Source organism: Sphaerodactylus townsendi, linkage group LG08, assembly GCF_021028975.2.
Source record: "Sphaerodactylus townsendi isolate TG3544 linkage group LG08, MPM_Stown_v2.3, whole genome shotgun sequence".
Classification (NCBI taxonomy): Eukaryota; Metazoa; Chordata; class Lepidosauria; order Squamata; family Sphaerodactylidae; genus Sphaerodactylus; species Sphaerodactylus townsendi.
Window position 1 is genome coordinate 71351132 of NC_059432.1, and position 17299 is coordinate 71368430.

Genomic DNA, 17299 nt, shown 5'->3' on the forward strand with positions numbered 1-17299 from the left:
TGTCTTGCGCAAATTGTGCACCTTCCTGATAGGCTTTTGGCAAGCCACATTTACATTTTACATAAGATGCTCTCCAGGCATCCTCCTCTTGCCACACAGTTCTTGGCATGGGCTGTATTTCACGCTGTCAGTCCCACTCGTTGCTAATTAGCATGGAGAATTGCACCGATGTTAACCATCATTTTCATTTTTTCTCCCCACCTTCAAAACAAGGGTTCAGTTGCCTAATAAGACCCCTGAGGATAATCAGAAAGGCAAAGCGGCAAAGTCGTTCATGGTGTTGCCCTGCTAACTTTAGTGCTATTACTCCCAGAGTGGGATAGCTGCAATGGAAACAAAGTTGTAAGCGCATGGTGTGGGAGAGAGAAAATGAACATAAAAGGAATAAGAGGGAAACTACATTGTAAAGCTGTCACAGGAGGCAATTTGCCATCGCATGCAAGAGTATGGGCTGCAGATGGGATATTTTGCGTCTCCCTATAGTTCACCATTACATTGGTCACTTGACCATTGGTTGAACTCATTACTCAAATTCTTTCAGTCCAAACTACACATTACAATTTTCTTCATGAAACATCTCTTGTTTGTGCTGCTGCCACCAAGGGCCACCCTCTGCTGAGGTTCCTGCCATCTGCAGCTACCTTTCCTCCAGGTTGGAGCCCCAAGGTGAGGGCAGCAGCAAGCCGGGCTGCTGCCCAGTGCTTAGTGGTTGGGCAGTAGACAGGGGCACACGTGCATTGCTCTCTCATGCTGGCTCCTTCCTGATGCTGCCTGTCTGCCAACCACCTGGTGCCACTGCTTGGGCTTCTGCCAACAGAAAAGATGGGGGGCAAAAAGACAGGCAAGTGGTGGAGGTGCCTGCTGACCAGCAGCAGGAGGGTCTGGGGTAACAGCCACCAGTACAGCAAGCCAGAGGCCACCAGGACCTCAGGGCAATTGGACTCCCTGCCCCTCTCTCAGCTGAGCCACAACTTCCCTACTCAGTCAGGAGATGCGTGGGTGCATCCCCTTCCTCCATGGTTCCATCCTCTTCCAGGTGAGTGGGGCCAAGTTGGAGGGAAGGGGAGCCAGGGACTCCCCGCCCCCAGAAGCAGGAAGGGCATTTTGTGGGAATGTGCAGCTGTTGCTCACCTCTCTCTCCCTCTCCCTCCCTCCCTCCCTCCCTCCCTCCCACCCTGTTAATAAAACTAGGGTTGCTGCCGAGCCTCTTCCCCCAGTCTGGACTTTGCTGTTGCACTATGGAGGCTGTACTGGGGCAGCAGAGTGCAGGCACTGTGTGCGTGTTTTGCGTGCTCGCATGCACAATTTCAGTGCTTGTCCCAGGCACCATTTTCTGTAGCTATGCCCCTGGTCTGGCCAAAAGCCTCTCAAAGCAGACAGAACCAATAAGCTTAAAGGAAAAAAATGCAGAATCAGGGAATCTTGACAGAACCATGGGACAATGTGGCTTGCCTTAACATAAAAATATACTACCCAAGAATCCAACCCAATGTTAAACCAGTGAATTGTCCAAGCCAAACAAATGCACAACCTGATAAACGCAATGTCAAACCGGAAAACCATGATCGTAAGGACTTGGCTCAGTAGAAATGTGCTGGGGCAAAACCTCCCCACAATCTGCAAAAAGCGTAACATGCCGTTATGGTAAATGAAACACCAGAGCTCTGAGTGCAGCTTACGACAATGAGCACTTGCAAATCCAAACCAAACACACTTGAAACAAACCTTAAGATTCCCAAACTGAGGGCTATATGAGTTAGAATACAGGTTTCCAGCAACTGAAAATGCAAAGATACATCCTACCCATTGGCTGAGCATCAGGGTTTGATGGTCCCCTTGGTTCTTTTCAGGTAGTTTAAGAGCCATTTTCTGGAGAGCACACAATGTGTGATTTCCCCCCATAAACAGTCAGTGTTTTGTGTGGTTCCACAATGTAAATCTTCAGGCTCGGGTACACAACAAGTCTGGGTTTCTTTTGATCAGACACATCAAAGCTTGCAAATACAGGCACTACTCTATTCAATGTGCCAACTGAGTATATGGGGAGGACTGTGTACAGCACACTTTCCTGGAAATGAGGTAGAAAAACTCACAACACGAGATGGCTGAAACTCTCTGAACACCCCCACCCCCAACTTCCTGAACAGATTTGCATGTGTGTTGAGAAAGTGAAGAAGCTGCTGAGACACAGTGTGTAACAGACTTCCCTCTGGGATACACCTCGGAAGATGCCAGCCACAGATGCAGGTGAAACGTTAGGAACAAGACCACAGCCACACAGCCTGGAAAACCCACCAGAACCAGTTGAATCCGGCTGTGAAAGCCTTCGACCATACACTGCTAAGCACTGATTCTGAGTACCTTTCTATTCTGACAGGGCAAAGTCACTGCGCTTCGAATACTACCCACAGTGTAGTGGACAGGCATCAATAAACCGAAAAGGCAGAAATGGCAATTTAACAATTAATGGCATCATTTCCCCAACAGACTTTCTAGGGTGGGTGTGTTTCAGCTCTTCTACATCAATAGTACCCTCCATCCACAGTTCTGCCTTTTACAAATCCTACATGTATGTGGCAGTTGTGAAGCTCAATTTGTCGCATGCAAGGAAAAACAAACTTGTGTGCGTGGTCAGCTGCAGATGAGTTCATTCTTTTCCTCTTCCTCTCAGCATCTCAAAACCAGTTTGCGGCTCCTGGACAAGCAGAAAGGTTACATCATTTCCCACCCACTGTGTTTATTAGTGAGAGCAATATTGTGATACATGATGTATCACTATGTATGAGAGGATATAATTGAAACATAATGTATCAGTACAATGTGAGTGGAAAAACATATTTAGTAATGTAAAACTAAGGCATTACATTCCAAGCACAATGAACAGGATTCTTTAATGCCTGGAGTAAATGAACTGTGATTCTTTATATTGTGATTCTATACTTCAATCTTTTGAAACAGTTTATTGTTATATATTGTATATTACTGCACAAGCAACTGGGCCATCTTTTTGTAGTCTTCTGATTAGTGATTATTTCTGTACGTCAGTTTGGCTATTCCTTATTCATTGCCTTTCATTATTGATTGATTGAATGTGTCTCATGTTTAGATTTTTTCCCCTCTCAGCGGAGAGCCCCGTTCTCTGAGCGGCATTGGAGTCAGGGACAGATCTTCATATCTTTGGACATTTTTAGTAGCCAGTTTTTGCTTTCAAGGTCTAGGAAGTATTCTGCTGGTTTTCAGCTTCTCTTCAACATAATTTGGAAGGTTGCCAGTTTATTCCTGGAAAATTTCCATCTTGGCAAGATCTTATGAAAGAGAGCCCCCAAATCAGATTATGACATGCAAATGAGTAGCATTTCTGAAGATCATCTTCTTTTGCTCACTCCAACCTTTAAAGGGGAACCAGATGCAAAATGCCTTGTTGAAGTGTGTGAGTCAGATTTAACCTCTGATCAGAAATGCAAAGCTTTTATAGTTTACAAATTGATTTGCTTGCTACTGAAACACACAAATAGGCCCAGAATGGGGAGCCTGTTCACATTAAGATTCATTTGCTACACATTGAAAATGAATTTAAAAAAGAAAACCCAATGGTTTGACAGCTTTCCAAGTGAACACATTGTAGTTAAAACTTATTAGGAACACTTACAGATCAAAGGGAGAATCTACCTTGCATTCTAGAATTGCAAATGTGTAGTCTATAGCTGCAAATCAACAGCAGTAATCATAGTAATTCGCCCCAAACCATAATGCATAAATGATGCTCTGTTTCCCTCACTCTGCCAGCTGGAAAATTCCTACCACATCAGAACCAACTACAGCCCCCAGTTTTTCTGCCAACTCACTGTATTACAAACACTGTTCGTACATGATGGGAAATCTGCTGGATTATACCTTATTACAACAGGAAATGGTCAGGTCGTGCAATGGTTTGCTACATATTATCCTGTAAGAAAATTGTTTGCGCATAAAAGAACATAGAATGGGATTTAAGTGCCGGCTCTCACCTTTAACCTTTGCCCAAGGAGCCACCGAAATCTGAATAACTATTTTGTACCTCCTTCCTCATAAGTGGCAGCAGCACTTTCAGAGTTAGTTTCTTTCGAAATGGAAGCAGTGATGGATTCTTGTGGAATCATGATGGCCCCTATTTTTGTTGAAAGGTGCAAAGAAATGGAAAGGAAGTACCAGCCATCATAGCTACCTAGACCTGGAGAAGAACTTCCAAGTATCCATGCCTATAACCTGTATCCAATTCCAAAAAAGATGGGTATCAGTTACACTAAAAGATCTGTATTTATAGACATTGGGGCTCCAAAGGGAAGGTGATTCTGTCAAAATATATCTGGCAGATCAAGCTTGTTAATGTGCCAGTGAAGTCTTTCCACTTGTTAAGGCCTTAGAATGTTCTAGGGGCAGGCATTTGGCTAAAGCAAAATAGGGGGGGGAATCCCTAGACATACCTTGTTGAGATGGGGGGATGCCCCCCCATAATGGTGGCAATAAAAGAGAGCTAAAAAAGGGAATCCAAAAAATCCCAAATTTTATCAGCCTGACACCTTAAAAAAAGAAAAGAAAACCCCTCCCCCACCCCCTCATTTGCTGCCTGGCCGGGTCCGGTGTTCAAATGCACTCACTGCCTCCAAAGTCCATGTGGACTTCAGAGGGGATGCACACAGTTCAATGCTGTGTTTGGCTTGGCCAGGTCTGGCGTTTGACTATGTGTGTCACCTCCGAACTTCACCTGGGCTTTGGAGATGGTTCACACAGTTAAATGCTGGGCTTAGCCTGGCTGAGCCCAGTGTTTAACTGCAGGCACTGCCTCCAAACTCCGTTGGGTCTCAGAGGCAGCAGTCACTGCAGGTTCAGCTTTGCACCACCTGCTGCCTCCCAGACCCATGTGAAGTTTGGAGGCACGTGGGTTTTTTAGGTTTAATATCCTGAACATTTTAGGGGGAAAAAAACAAAAAAGCCAATATATTGGCTTTTTCAGATTTTCTGAAAATTTCCAGGTCTATTAAATGCGTGTGTGTGTATATATGTGTGGGTGTGTATATATATATGTATATATGTGTGTATATATACTAGCAGGATGCCCATGCTTCGCTACGTAATTTGTAATATGTTTATAATCTGTTTTGATTGTATTTGGCTGTAGCGGTCTGGTTAACGTGAGGGTTGGTCGAGGAATACTTTTTCACAGCCTGTCTGTTAACCTTGGGGTGACATTCAGCATACTTCCTCTCAGCCTGTCTGTGAATTTCGGGGTGACAGTCCGCATACTTCATCACAGCCTCTCTATGAATTTCGGGGTGACATTCAGCATTTAGTAGACCTGTCCGTGCATTTTGAATGTTGGCATGAAATTGTTCTCTTTCACCTGGTGGGCTCCAAAAGACGTCTTTGGAAGCAGCTGTTGTATTTTCAGGATGCAGAAAAGAAGTGTTCAGCAATTGGATGCTGATGAGTGAGAAGGCTGTGAAGAGGTTCAGGGTAGGGTTGAAGGGCAGGGAGCTGGACTGTACCGCCACTGCAGCACATTCCTGGGGACTCATCCCGCCACTTCAGAGCACGACATCAAGCACAGGGTAATCGGAGGCTGAGAGCAATAAACTTGTCTCCACAGTAAGCAATTGATGTCCATATGCAAAACCCGACAAATGTTTAGTAGTCCAAGGTGATAGCGTGGTTTGTAATCTATTTTGACAGTATTTGGCTGTAGCGGTGTTGTTAACATGAGGGTTGTTAACTTTGGAGTGACATTCAGCATACTTTTTGCAGCCTGTTTGTGAACTTTGGGGTGACATGCAGCATATTTCCTCACAGCCTGTCTGTGGACTGATGGGTTTGTTTTCAAATAGGTTCACATGCGTTGAGGAGGGCGGTAGTAGAGTGAAGTTGGTGAAGGACATGAAGCTGGCTGTGTTGAACTGTCACCCTTAAACGTTCGAGAAGCATGTCTGTGGACTGAGCGGTTGGTTTGCCCTTAGAATGTTCGCGCAGATGGCCAGAGATGAGCAGTTAAAACAGTAAATAGGTAATAAATCGAGTGAAAGTTAATATTTTGGGAAATCCTTTCTTAATGAGTACCTGGAGTATGTAAGGAACAGGTGTGCCAACTTTCATGTGTGTGGCTTCAGTGGTTTTTGAGTTCTGTTGATGAGTGAGTGAGTGAGTGAGTGAGTGAGTGAGTGAGTGAGTGAGTGAGTGAGTGAGTGAGTGAGTGAGTGAGTGAGTGGTATTTCACGTTTATATATATAGATATATATGCCCACCCTTAGATAGTACAACTGAGCATGTTCTGATACCAAAAAAAAAGGCCTCAGAAAGAGGAACACAGGAAGCACGGCTTACCTAAAATGAGGCGGATAACCAAAGGAATCACTGCTTAGCTAAAACAGAGAGTGGAATGAGGGAATGTTCTGGAAAGATGTGAGCTTGAAAGAAGGTGGAAAAGGAGGAGGACATGTAGTGAAAGGACCAGCAAGAGGAGAACACAGAATAGGCATAAGGAAAAACCAGGTGCATCAGTACAAAACTCCTCTCAAAACACCACCACAATCACAATCGAATAGCTTGGTAGAAAACTGCCCATGTGTTGCTAGAAAGAAGCTCAGCTTCAGTATTTCCCACCCTGAAAAGCTTTCACCATATTCATTTGGATATGAATCAGGGCCTGATCACACAGGACCATGGAATAAATGTTGATGCCTTGATATCTGTAAATCTTCAATTAAACATTTTACTTTTGTCTATACAGTCTGAACTGGGGAAGAAGTTCAACAAAAATAAACAGAAATCCTTGCCCCTATGTATGTGTGCATGCCTATGTGTATAATGGACACACACATTGTCAATTAAATTGGTCTCTTCAGGAGGGGAAAAGTTTAGCTGAGCATAACAATACACCATTGTTCTTCACATTTATAGCCATAGATTCTCTAATCTTTGTTTATTTCAGTTTTCTGTTCATGATACAGAGCCTCATGGGTGTGGGAGCTTATTATTCTTATGTAGGGGAGGCAAGATTTGGTGGGCATGAAGAAAAATGCAGAGAACTTCCTTTCACAGGTAAGAAATGAAAGCTCCTGCATGTATGAGGCTCTGACTAATCCCCTTTGTCTACCTGGGCATAATGATTCAAAAAAGTCAACAGTTCAAAAAACCTTGAGGCTTACAAGTCATGAATGTCACACACCAGCCGAGTTGTACACCTTGTTGCAGAAAATAATCCCATGATGATACCACATCAGTAATCGCTAGCTAGCACACTATCCAGGTCATAAAGGAGCCTAATTCTTTGTATTCTTAAGACTGACCCATCAGCAAAGGCTGTTACTCTAGAGATGTGACACAAAGCACAAAAGGAAAACAATTAAATACAACGCATGGCTGTTGCCGCTGCTGCTGCTGTCTACAAAGAAGGATCCTGGAGAGCTTTAAAGCACAAAAGAGGAAAGACAAGGTTTTCTCTTTTAAAAATTGGTACATTAAATCCAGGGAAAGCTGACAGGCTGAGAAATAATGGCCTGAGTTTACTCTTACTTAAAAACCGGCTGCCTGCTGCTTTCCCTGCGATCCCCACACAGGATTTCAGCACCATTTCAAATTAAATATACATAAGTGCTTTCAAAGAGCTGTTAATTTGAAGGTCATTAAAGAGCATAAAATATATTTCTTTTATTTTTAAAGAGGCACACAATAATGCGATATATGTGGACTCCTCTCCTGGTTCCTGCAGCATTTATTATCTCCAATATGAAAACGTTTGACTTCCTTTGGCTACCAGCTATGCACTCCTGCTTGAATTACTGTTATCACAAAGCAGCCTCTCTCTAACTTCTCGATCACTTGGCCTTGCCTGGATTGCAGTGCACAAAGATAATAAATACAGAGGAGAAGAAAACACTGGGAGCAACCTGCACATTTGCCTGGGGAACAGTAAAGGAGAGAGGAATCTTGGAAATCAGTTGAGTCCTAGCCTCCAGATGGGAAAGATACCTGGTGTGCCAGCCTCTAACATGGTTCAGTGTTTTCTTTCAGTTTACCAGAGCTCTGTTACAATTCACCTAGCCTGCCAGGTTTGTCCCTGCTCCTGAGCTGGGCTGTGGCTTTGTACTGGTGAGTGGAATTGTAATCAGGCATTTAACAAACACCACACCATCTGTTCATATCTGCAAGGGCTGTTTTAGCACCTTTCCGAGCCACACAAAAGGGATTTTATTCTTACCTTTACATAACTATCTGCCCAAGGAAGCCTTCCATCTGTGACCTCCCTTCTGCCCACCTCTCCATATCACAACCCCTCATGGCCACCCCTCTCCCAAACCCTGTCCCCTCTGCTCTTCCTCTTTGACCAGAACTGTCTGTTTTATGAGATAAATTACCTGGCGTTACAGCTTGTCAGCATTCTCACAGCACATCCATTACATGGGAGGAAGGATGGGCAAGGCTGGGGGTGGAGAGAAAAGAGTAGGATGGGAATTTGCTGTTGCCATAGAAATGCAGAAATGAAATTGATAATTGAAAAGCAATTCAAGACATAACAGAGAACAAGACTAATTTGGTCAAATGGAATGAAGAGAATGACAAGATAGAAAAATAAATTGATCAAAAGATGTATGAAGTAAGCAGAGTGAGGAAAGATCCATCCAGAGAAATAAACAGCCTTAGTTGTGGAAACCAGGGGAGAGGGGAAATTTAAGAAGCAGATAGGGCAACCCCGTCACCCCCTATGAACCTGCCCACCAATTGAAATCATCATTGAAGGTTATTATCCAGGTGCTACTGAACATGAAGCAAACGACTTTTGCATAAGAAAGGTCTTTTCAGTGATTGCCCCACACTTATGAACCATCTGCTAAGTGATGGTCATCCTGGAGCCCTTTTTGTAATCTTTTGTGGAGAAAGTGTGTCCGGTTTACCAAGCCTTTGACAGTTAAGGGAGCAGGCATTTTGTTCTGTTATCTTTTATTGGAGTATTTAATGTCACTGCTTTTATTATTATTATTATTATTATTATTATTATTATTATTATTATTCTTCAAAACAGTTATACACAGCAAACAAGATCAATATGCTGGATTTTGTATTACATCACATATAGGACACTTCCCAAGCATCTAGGACTGTGTGATGTATCGACGAATAATGCGTGCAGAGCCGAGTAGGGTGGCCTTTTGCAGCTGACATATGGTGTATTATTATTATTATTATTATTATTATTATTATTATTATTATTATTATTATTATTGTATTTATAAACCACCCTCCCCCGAAGGGCTCAGGGCGGTGAACAAAACATAGAAGTAGAGCACACAATAAAATCAGTAATATCAAATTGGAATAAATAAGTATTAAACAGTGGCTCTATATGTATTAAAACTACCCCATTAAAAGCAGCGTTCAGCATTATTATCAATGTTTGATATGATTTTATGTTGTAATTATATGTAGTAACCCACCTTGAATGCCTGTTGGAACAGAAAAGCGATGCACACATTTTTGTAAAGAAGTGGCAGGAACAAAACATCTTCTCTACTAGCTGTGAGGACCAGACAAAGAGTGCAGCAATCCCCTCTCCGACAGTTTTGAGTGACATGGCTAGCGAGAATGAATGGGATGAGGTATTTCTTAGCAAGCCTCCTGGATTTTGTTCCCCTTTTATGAAGACTGGATGATGGGACTGTGGATAAATCCTAAATATACCAAGAAAAACTTTCAGATGGGCTATAAGTACCAGAGTTACAAATTAAGCTGGAAAGAAAGACCAAGATATTAAATCTTATGAGAGAACAGGAAAGGAGACCTTAGTACGGATTCCAGCGCCCTTTCTCCCCACCTCCACAATAATAGCCATTTAGTGTTTGATTAGATAAATATTTTCTATGCAGTTGTTCTAGTCAGCTAGCCACAGCAGATTGCATCTTCCAACAATGCACTAGGAAGCCAATATAAAATGGAAAATTCAGCTCTGTGTCCACCCTGCACTATAAAATCTTCATGGAGATTATTTTGCAGGCTGAACATTCAGAAGAACACAAACAATACAAAACGTGTTCTTCTGCAGATCTGGTAAAGGAGGTGATGGCTTTGTTCACTGTGTTTCAACACTGTCCTTCCCCGAAACATTGGTAGTTGCGTCTTCCAGATTTTCATATTATATATTTGGAGACCAAATGAAAAGATATAAGGCAACAGTGAGTTTTGTATGGAATATAGGTTGACAACAAACCCAACAACAAAACTCAGCAGCATATTTTAAAGGTATCAGCTTAGCACCCTTTTTCTGCTTCACCAATCCCCTGGCTGGCCTGGGCATACGGATAAACTGAGTGCTACCTAGAGCAGTGTGTATCCAAAGTCAGCAGAGAGGATCTTCAGAGGATTTTGTCAGAACGGTATAGGAGATTTTAGGGTCAATACACACGGCAACTTTTAGACTGTAAAGTATGTGGCTTAAAAGTATTTGAATAGACTGTCTTGGTACTTGGTTAAGTGCTTTATTACCTGCAGCTCTACTTGGTACATACTATACTTGCATCTGTTGGAAATATCACTGATTCCCATTTTTATTGAATAAGGCAAGGTATGCATTTTAGATGCACACAGAAAGCTGAGGAGGCACTGGAGAGATAGAGGGGGTGGGTTAACAGAGATTATCTAGCACGAGCCTTTCCTTTTGTCACATATAGAGACAAAAGACCCAAATGATAGTCACTGGGTGTTCTGCAGCTCAGAGCATTGGGTCATCCATTTGGGGGCATTTTGGCACAAATCCCAGTAGTTATTCTGGGTTCCTTTTCCTTCCCATCTGGGGAAGACAGGCATACAACTCGTGCTTACAGCATTATATGCAACAGAGAATTTGCTTGGAACAATGGACAATGTGGCAGATGGGAAAGAGGGCAAAAAGTCATCCATCAGAGGAAAATACAAATTAGGTAATTAGTGTAGCTCAACCCCATAGAGCAACAACAATCTTGGAAGGCTTAGGATGGCTTCTTTTGTCTTTCCACTTTCTAATTCAGACAGGAAAAGAAAACCCACTTGCCCTACTGCAAACAGTGTGGCTTATTCCTTGTACCATTTCAGCGGGGCTATGGAGGTGGCACGTTACACACATACACATACAAAGGATGGTTTCTATATGAGTTGTTTCAACTATAGGTCATGAAGACCAAAAGGAATATACCATAAAATATATCACACTTATGCAAATCCCATGACAAGGCTGCTCAGAAATACCACATTGCAAAAATCATCAGTAGATAAGTACTTTGATAAGAAGTTTAAAAATGTAAAACATGCTCCAACCATCACCATGTACAGAATTTGTCTTCAACCTACAGTGGAAAGTGGTAGGGAAATGAGACTTCCCACAGACTAGTGATGCAGGAGACCCACGCAACTGGCACACCTTAGGCTGGGAACAGGCTGTCTTTCATTGGCTGCCACACGCTGCTAAAGACAAGCCCCCCTCGATGTGGTTGTGCAAAATTTCTAAACGCCATTAATGATATCAAGTCAGCCTGTAGAGCTACAGATGCCTGTTCCATATTCCATGAAATCAGCAGCAGGGCTGCCAGGTGTAGAATACCATATTTATAGCCTGAGTCATCATTGCTGCACTTTTCATGTCTTTGAATTTTTCCTAACAAAAAGCAAAAGTAATAAAAAAATGAACACAAAAGCTCCTTCGACACATCTTCTGTGAATATCAATGTATTTGTATAGATGATTAATATTCAGAATACACCTTTTCTCTGCATGTTGCATTTGGTTTGACAACATATTTGAATACAGATTTTTGTGCTGAATACTCCAAAAGGGATTCACGACTATCAGACAGAGCTATGAACACCTCCCCTATGTTGTAATACAAGGGGCATTTTTCTCTTTCACCATCTCTATGGGTGGCTCTGCAAGATAAAACATCATTCTTTTGCATCTTGTTAGCATCTACTTCTAACATGGACTTCAGTGAACTCAATTTAATCAAATGCCAGTGATATAAAGAAACCTGGAGCTCCCCCTCCTTCTGGCAATTTGCCAGCGACTGGCTGATGACCCATCCCTATTTTCCTTTCTAGGTATTTGTTCCCTTCCTCCTGTCTGCCACATGACTTTTCTGAGTGTCAAACTATTGTAATGGGTCTGAAAGGCCATCTAGTCAAATGCCTTTCCATAAGGTATCACTGTCCATTATTAATGGGTCCTAGATCAATGCAGACCAATCCAGACTAGCATATGCCACAGGCAGAATTCTGGGGCTACATGGCAAGTATCAGCAAGCAAATGATTCAAGGGTACACAAGCCCACATGTAAAGGGAAAGGAAGGCCTCCATGTTCTTTCCCTCAGGAGGGTTATTCCTTTTGGCTGGGACTGTGACTCAGTATGAGGAAGCACGAACTCCATCCACAACATTCCAGATCCGGGAAAAACAATTTGAAGGGAAGCAAAATAGATTTTACAAAGCTAGAGGGATCAGATAGCTTTGATGATTAAGATCTTTATATCTGTCTTGGGTTCCAGTAGCCTGGTAGGCAGGCAGGCAGGCAGGGAGGGAGGGAGGAAGGAGTCATTTCTCCAAATATGGTGATCATTCAATCCAAGAATGTAACTTAATGATAACTCTTCATAAAGTATGAATATACCAGGTTGGTTAAAAGCCATATAGTTCAACATTGCCTCTTTTGGCAGGCAGCATCTAGAAGGGTCTTTTTCTAACATTAGGTGCCTAAGAAGCTTTAAATTGAATATGCTAAGAACTGAAACTGTGAATTTATGGGGCCCTTCTTGCTTGCTTTGTTCCAAATTTATTTCAAACAATATTTTCTAAACCCTCTTCCACACCAAATACTGCCACAATAATTTTACTGGACATATATCCATACCACACAACATCCTGGGCTCACGATATGAAGTGGGGATGCTAATTGGGCCACTGTTTCAAAATTATTAAGATTCTTTGTCCTCACACAAAGGCTGATATGGCTGTAATCTCAGTTACTGCTTTATGAGAAGGCTGTAATGCTAAGAAAGAATCTATGAATGCCCTGAGGTAAGAAGTTTAAAACATATGTTTGGGGGATATGATACAGCTGTATTTAATCCATCTTTCTAACACTCCTGTATTTGATGTATGTGCAGCCAGACAAAAATCTGTAGTTGCAATGACAGAGATGTAACAAGCATGGCTGATGTGAGGGACATGCACCCCCTATTTGGCTCTGGAGAGATAAACAACTCTTCAGCTTTGATTTGTACTGATTCTTCATTCTGCCAAATCATCCTGGGCTATCAATTGCTTCTTTTTGGAGCTTCTCCCTGTCTGTACCAAGGAAACTGCTTTTCCACACATTTCTTGCATTCGCGATTAGTGACTATTATTGGGCACACGCTCACACTCAGGACATCACAAAATATTTCTGTTTTTACTTTATGTATTTGTTTGTTGCTGATATGCATTTGCAAGTTGTTAGCTTGCTGCCTCAAAAGTCCACCTCTACAGTCAAAGCTCTTCACACAACCTGAAATCAATTCTGACACAAGTCATTTCACGTGGTTAGCTCAAGGTTGACTCAGGCTTCCATCCTTCCAAGGTTGGTAAAGTGCAGATGACTGGGGAAGGCAATGGCAAACCACCTCACAAACATAATCTGTCTAGTAAATGTCATGATGTGACATTACGCCATGGATCATGGCGTACTTGCACCGGGGGACTATAGTTACCTTTACCTTCTACAGTTCAATTGTGATTTCACATGATATTTTTAGATGTGACAATTGGAATATTTGAATTATGCTCCCAGAATTAAGCTTTCAGTATCTTCTACCTCTCAGTTCTGATTCCAACCCATCTGAAAGAATGGAGGCTATCTAGTTGTACATCTGTATGCCTATGAGCTTTTCAAAATACTAACTTCTACAACTTGAAAATGGGTTAAGAAACTTCTTGAAAGAGGCAGAGGAACACACAACAATGGGAGATTTTTTTTAAAAAAACCTTTTGCACAATACAATGCAATGGTTGCCTCTAATAATCAATATTCATGGGAAGTACTCATGCCTGATATCACATCACCACAGTGTCATGGATGGGGGGGGGAATGGCGTCCGGGACAAATGGTCAGGGCCCCGCCCCCTACGGCCACTTACCTTAGTTCAGCTGGCTGCAAAGAGCAGCGGACTGAAAAAGCAACCTGGCTGGGCCACTGGCTGAACTAAGGTAATTGGGGGTGCAGAGTGGGGGGATGTGGGGCCCCACCCCCACAGCCCCACCACAGGGCCCCCTCACTCTACATCCCCTAGCCCCATCAGGCTTCTCTGGGCTGCAGGGCCAACTCGACAGAGATTTCTGCAGGGCTAGGGGATGTGGAGTGAGGGGGAAGGGGGAGGGTGTGGGATAATTTTCCAACCCCCATGTGACCCCAACAGTGCATGCCCGGGGCGCGGCACCCCCTGTCCCATTGGTAGCTACATGACTGCATCACCAACTGGAAGGTGATCAGACATACTGTGCAGATCAGCCCTTATTTTTCCAGGGCATTACAACTATATTTAGAATGTGGTTGTGATTTGTAAAGATATGTGTCAATAAGGTGAGAGCATGGATAATGAATTCACCTGGCCAGTTGCTGGGAGAGTTCGTGGGAGTGTTAAAAAGGGCCAAATATCAGTTGAGAATACTTCAAGTGTAAGCAATCTTATTTTAGGATGCAGAACGCAACCACTGTCTCACCCATTAAGCATTTTCTGCTGATATGATTCTGAGAGCTGCGTATTTTAGAAGAATGGGCCATTGCACCCATCCTTTGCATTGTTAGTATGAAGCACAGTTCAACAGCTGGTTAAGTTACCAAGTAACAGGTGGTCTAATTAACTGCCCTTGTTGAAGGGAAATTAATTAATTTAGATTAACTCTTCACACCACAGGAAGGTACCACTATAATTTCTTAAAGCACTAATTCCGTTGTATTTACATCAAAAATTGTATTCAAATTTGAAGGAAATGCTAACTTGAGTTTAAATGGGGAATGGCACTGGTAATTTAATAAACAGTAAATTTATATACGGGAGAAAAAGCCAGATTGTTAAAGAAATAATGATACATAGCTGGGAAAGAAGGGATAATGGACAGAAGAAAGTACAGAAGCAATACATGTACCTACCTCAGACATCACAGCCAATACATATGAAAATCCTGAGGTCCACACAATGAAACTAAAGATTCTCAAGCCGTTGCATACAGCTCACTGATATGCTGGAGGTCAATGTGTCCAGTTGTCCAGTTGCCTCTACAGTTATGCATCCTGTAACAGTTCAACATGAAACCTTTGTTGCATACTCCACTCTTCTGCTTCCCTCTTCCTATGAATAACAAATTCATTTTCCTCCTTTTGTTATTTCCCATTACAAGTTCCATGTGCAGTTGATCTAGACAGAAAAGCAAAGCACATCACTTCTGTCCCCCACTGAATCTTTGATTTCCATGGAGGTGAGGGATTTATCATCTGTCAGGTCCACTTTTTTTGTTCTTCTGCTATGGACAAGCAGTGAGTGACTCCACGGTTAAGTTGACAACATACAGACGCGCACACGCACACACTCACGGGAATGCCTTTTTTTCTTTTTTCAGTGAGGATTTTTTTCCTTTTTGCAAAAAAATGCAAGCAAAAGAAAAAAACAAGGTTTTCTATTGAAGGTACATCTCCTCTTCAATATGAAGACATTAACTGCATTTTTCTGGATCCCCCATGCAGTGGTCAGTGAAGTCCTTTGGTAACTGATGGAACAGCGTCTTTATATGCTAATAGGTAGCTGTAACTTTTGAAGAAAATTCCCCATGGGTTATGAACACACAAGGGAAGTAGTTTGTGAGAAGAGCTCTGGAAGGAGAACTAAAGAAGAGAAGGAATATGATCGCTGAAGATGGTTGCTCAGGGTTGCACCTCTCTTCTCCCACTGGACCCTTTGACTACTGCTCACTGGTGGTGGGATTTAAGTCTTTTCACCCAACACACATTGGTTTGTCTTCAGTTTTTTTAAATATACGGTTTATACATATTTATACTCATTTATACACTGTTTCCCATGGCATCAGTAAGTGTGCTTCTGTTGGTGAGAAACGGAAGTTGCCACATAGAAATAAGTCCCGCATATACTTTGCCTGTGGCTCCAAAAGTTCTCAGACAACAATCCAACCTCTGCAAACATCTCAGTTTCTTGTCAGCTTCCCCTCCCCTCCCACTTCCAACCCTCCGTTCAAGCGTCTTTTCCCTAATGTTGTAAGAAGACATGGAGGGTCATGCCATTGAAGATGGTGACTGGCTCATCTGCACCCTCATAGATTGCACACTGTTAAGGATCTTCTTCTGGTGTCCAGCCAAAGTAACCCCTATTCTTAGAAGATCTCTGCAAACCAGAAGAGACAGGATCACATGAGTGCTGGAAAAAGGTTTATTGTGAATGCCTACTTTAGTTATTTAGTAATGTGATGACAAATATAACATGTTACAGCAGAAATCATGTGTTAATCAAGAAGAGCAATCAGAATTATCAAAAGATGTGGAGTGAATGTGTTTTTGTGTATGACCCAAAATCCACTACAAACATTCACGTTAAGTAGAAAAGGACTACAAAGTCTCTCTTCTTTTTCTTGAAGTGACTATCTCTGCAGGTCTCACTTGAGAAGACACATTATTCAATCTATTGTTTCAAGAAAGATATTTCGAGTAAAAACTTCAGGACAAAATTCTGTGTGAGTGAAAGAACCTGAATAATCAACCACATAACCAAGGCCAGGGTGTTACATTCAAGATTGGGCCAATGTTTGATACTCTTATGGGAGACATTCCATAATGTTTGAGTTTAGTACATCTTAATAGTTATACGGAGAGTTAATGGATGATGGGAATAGTGGGTGAATACTGTACAGTAGAGGGCACTGGCAGAACAGGCTTTCAGGGTGCATTGATATGACAGAGGTGGGGTGTGCACAATGAACAAGTGAGAGTTTCTGGGTATGAGTGAATTCTAGGAGTAAGCAGATTTATCAAGAAGGGGGAGGGAAAATGACTTGGAGAGTAGGGACATTTTGTGTTGCAAGAATATTGGAGATATGAACCACCTTCCTTTCTGACATATTCCCAGGACTAAGGTTCTACTGTGTCCCCAAATTAAACAAATTACTTCCTGAAACTTTACAAAAGGTCCAATTTGCTCTCCTCCCAACACTGAAGTCAACACCAGCCTATCAATGAGTTGAGACGGAGGTCAGAATGAGAATGCACTAC

The 17299-nt window shown here is 42.3% G+C and overlaps 1 protein-coding gene across 4 annotated transcripts in view; it reads right to left on the bottom strand.

Moving 5' to 3' along the window:
* The window catches only part of EPHB1 (EPH receptor B1), a 387492-nt gene that overhangs the window by 14515 nt on the left and 355678 nt on the right, over positions 1–17299 (bottom strand). For all 4 annotated transcript variants that reach the window (XM_048506774.1, XM_048506776.1, XM_048506775.1 and 1 more), the window contains one exon: positions 15176–16418. In XM_048506774.1, coding sequence (XP_048362731.1) covers positions 16310–16418 — 109 coding nt within the window. In that variant the 3' untranslated portion in view covers positions 15176–16309. The remainder of the gene's footprint in view (positions 1–15175; positions 16419–17299) is intronic.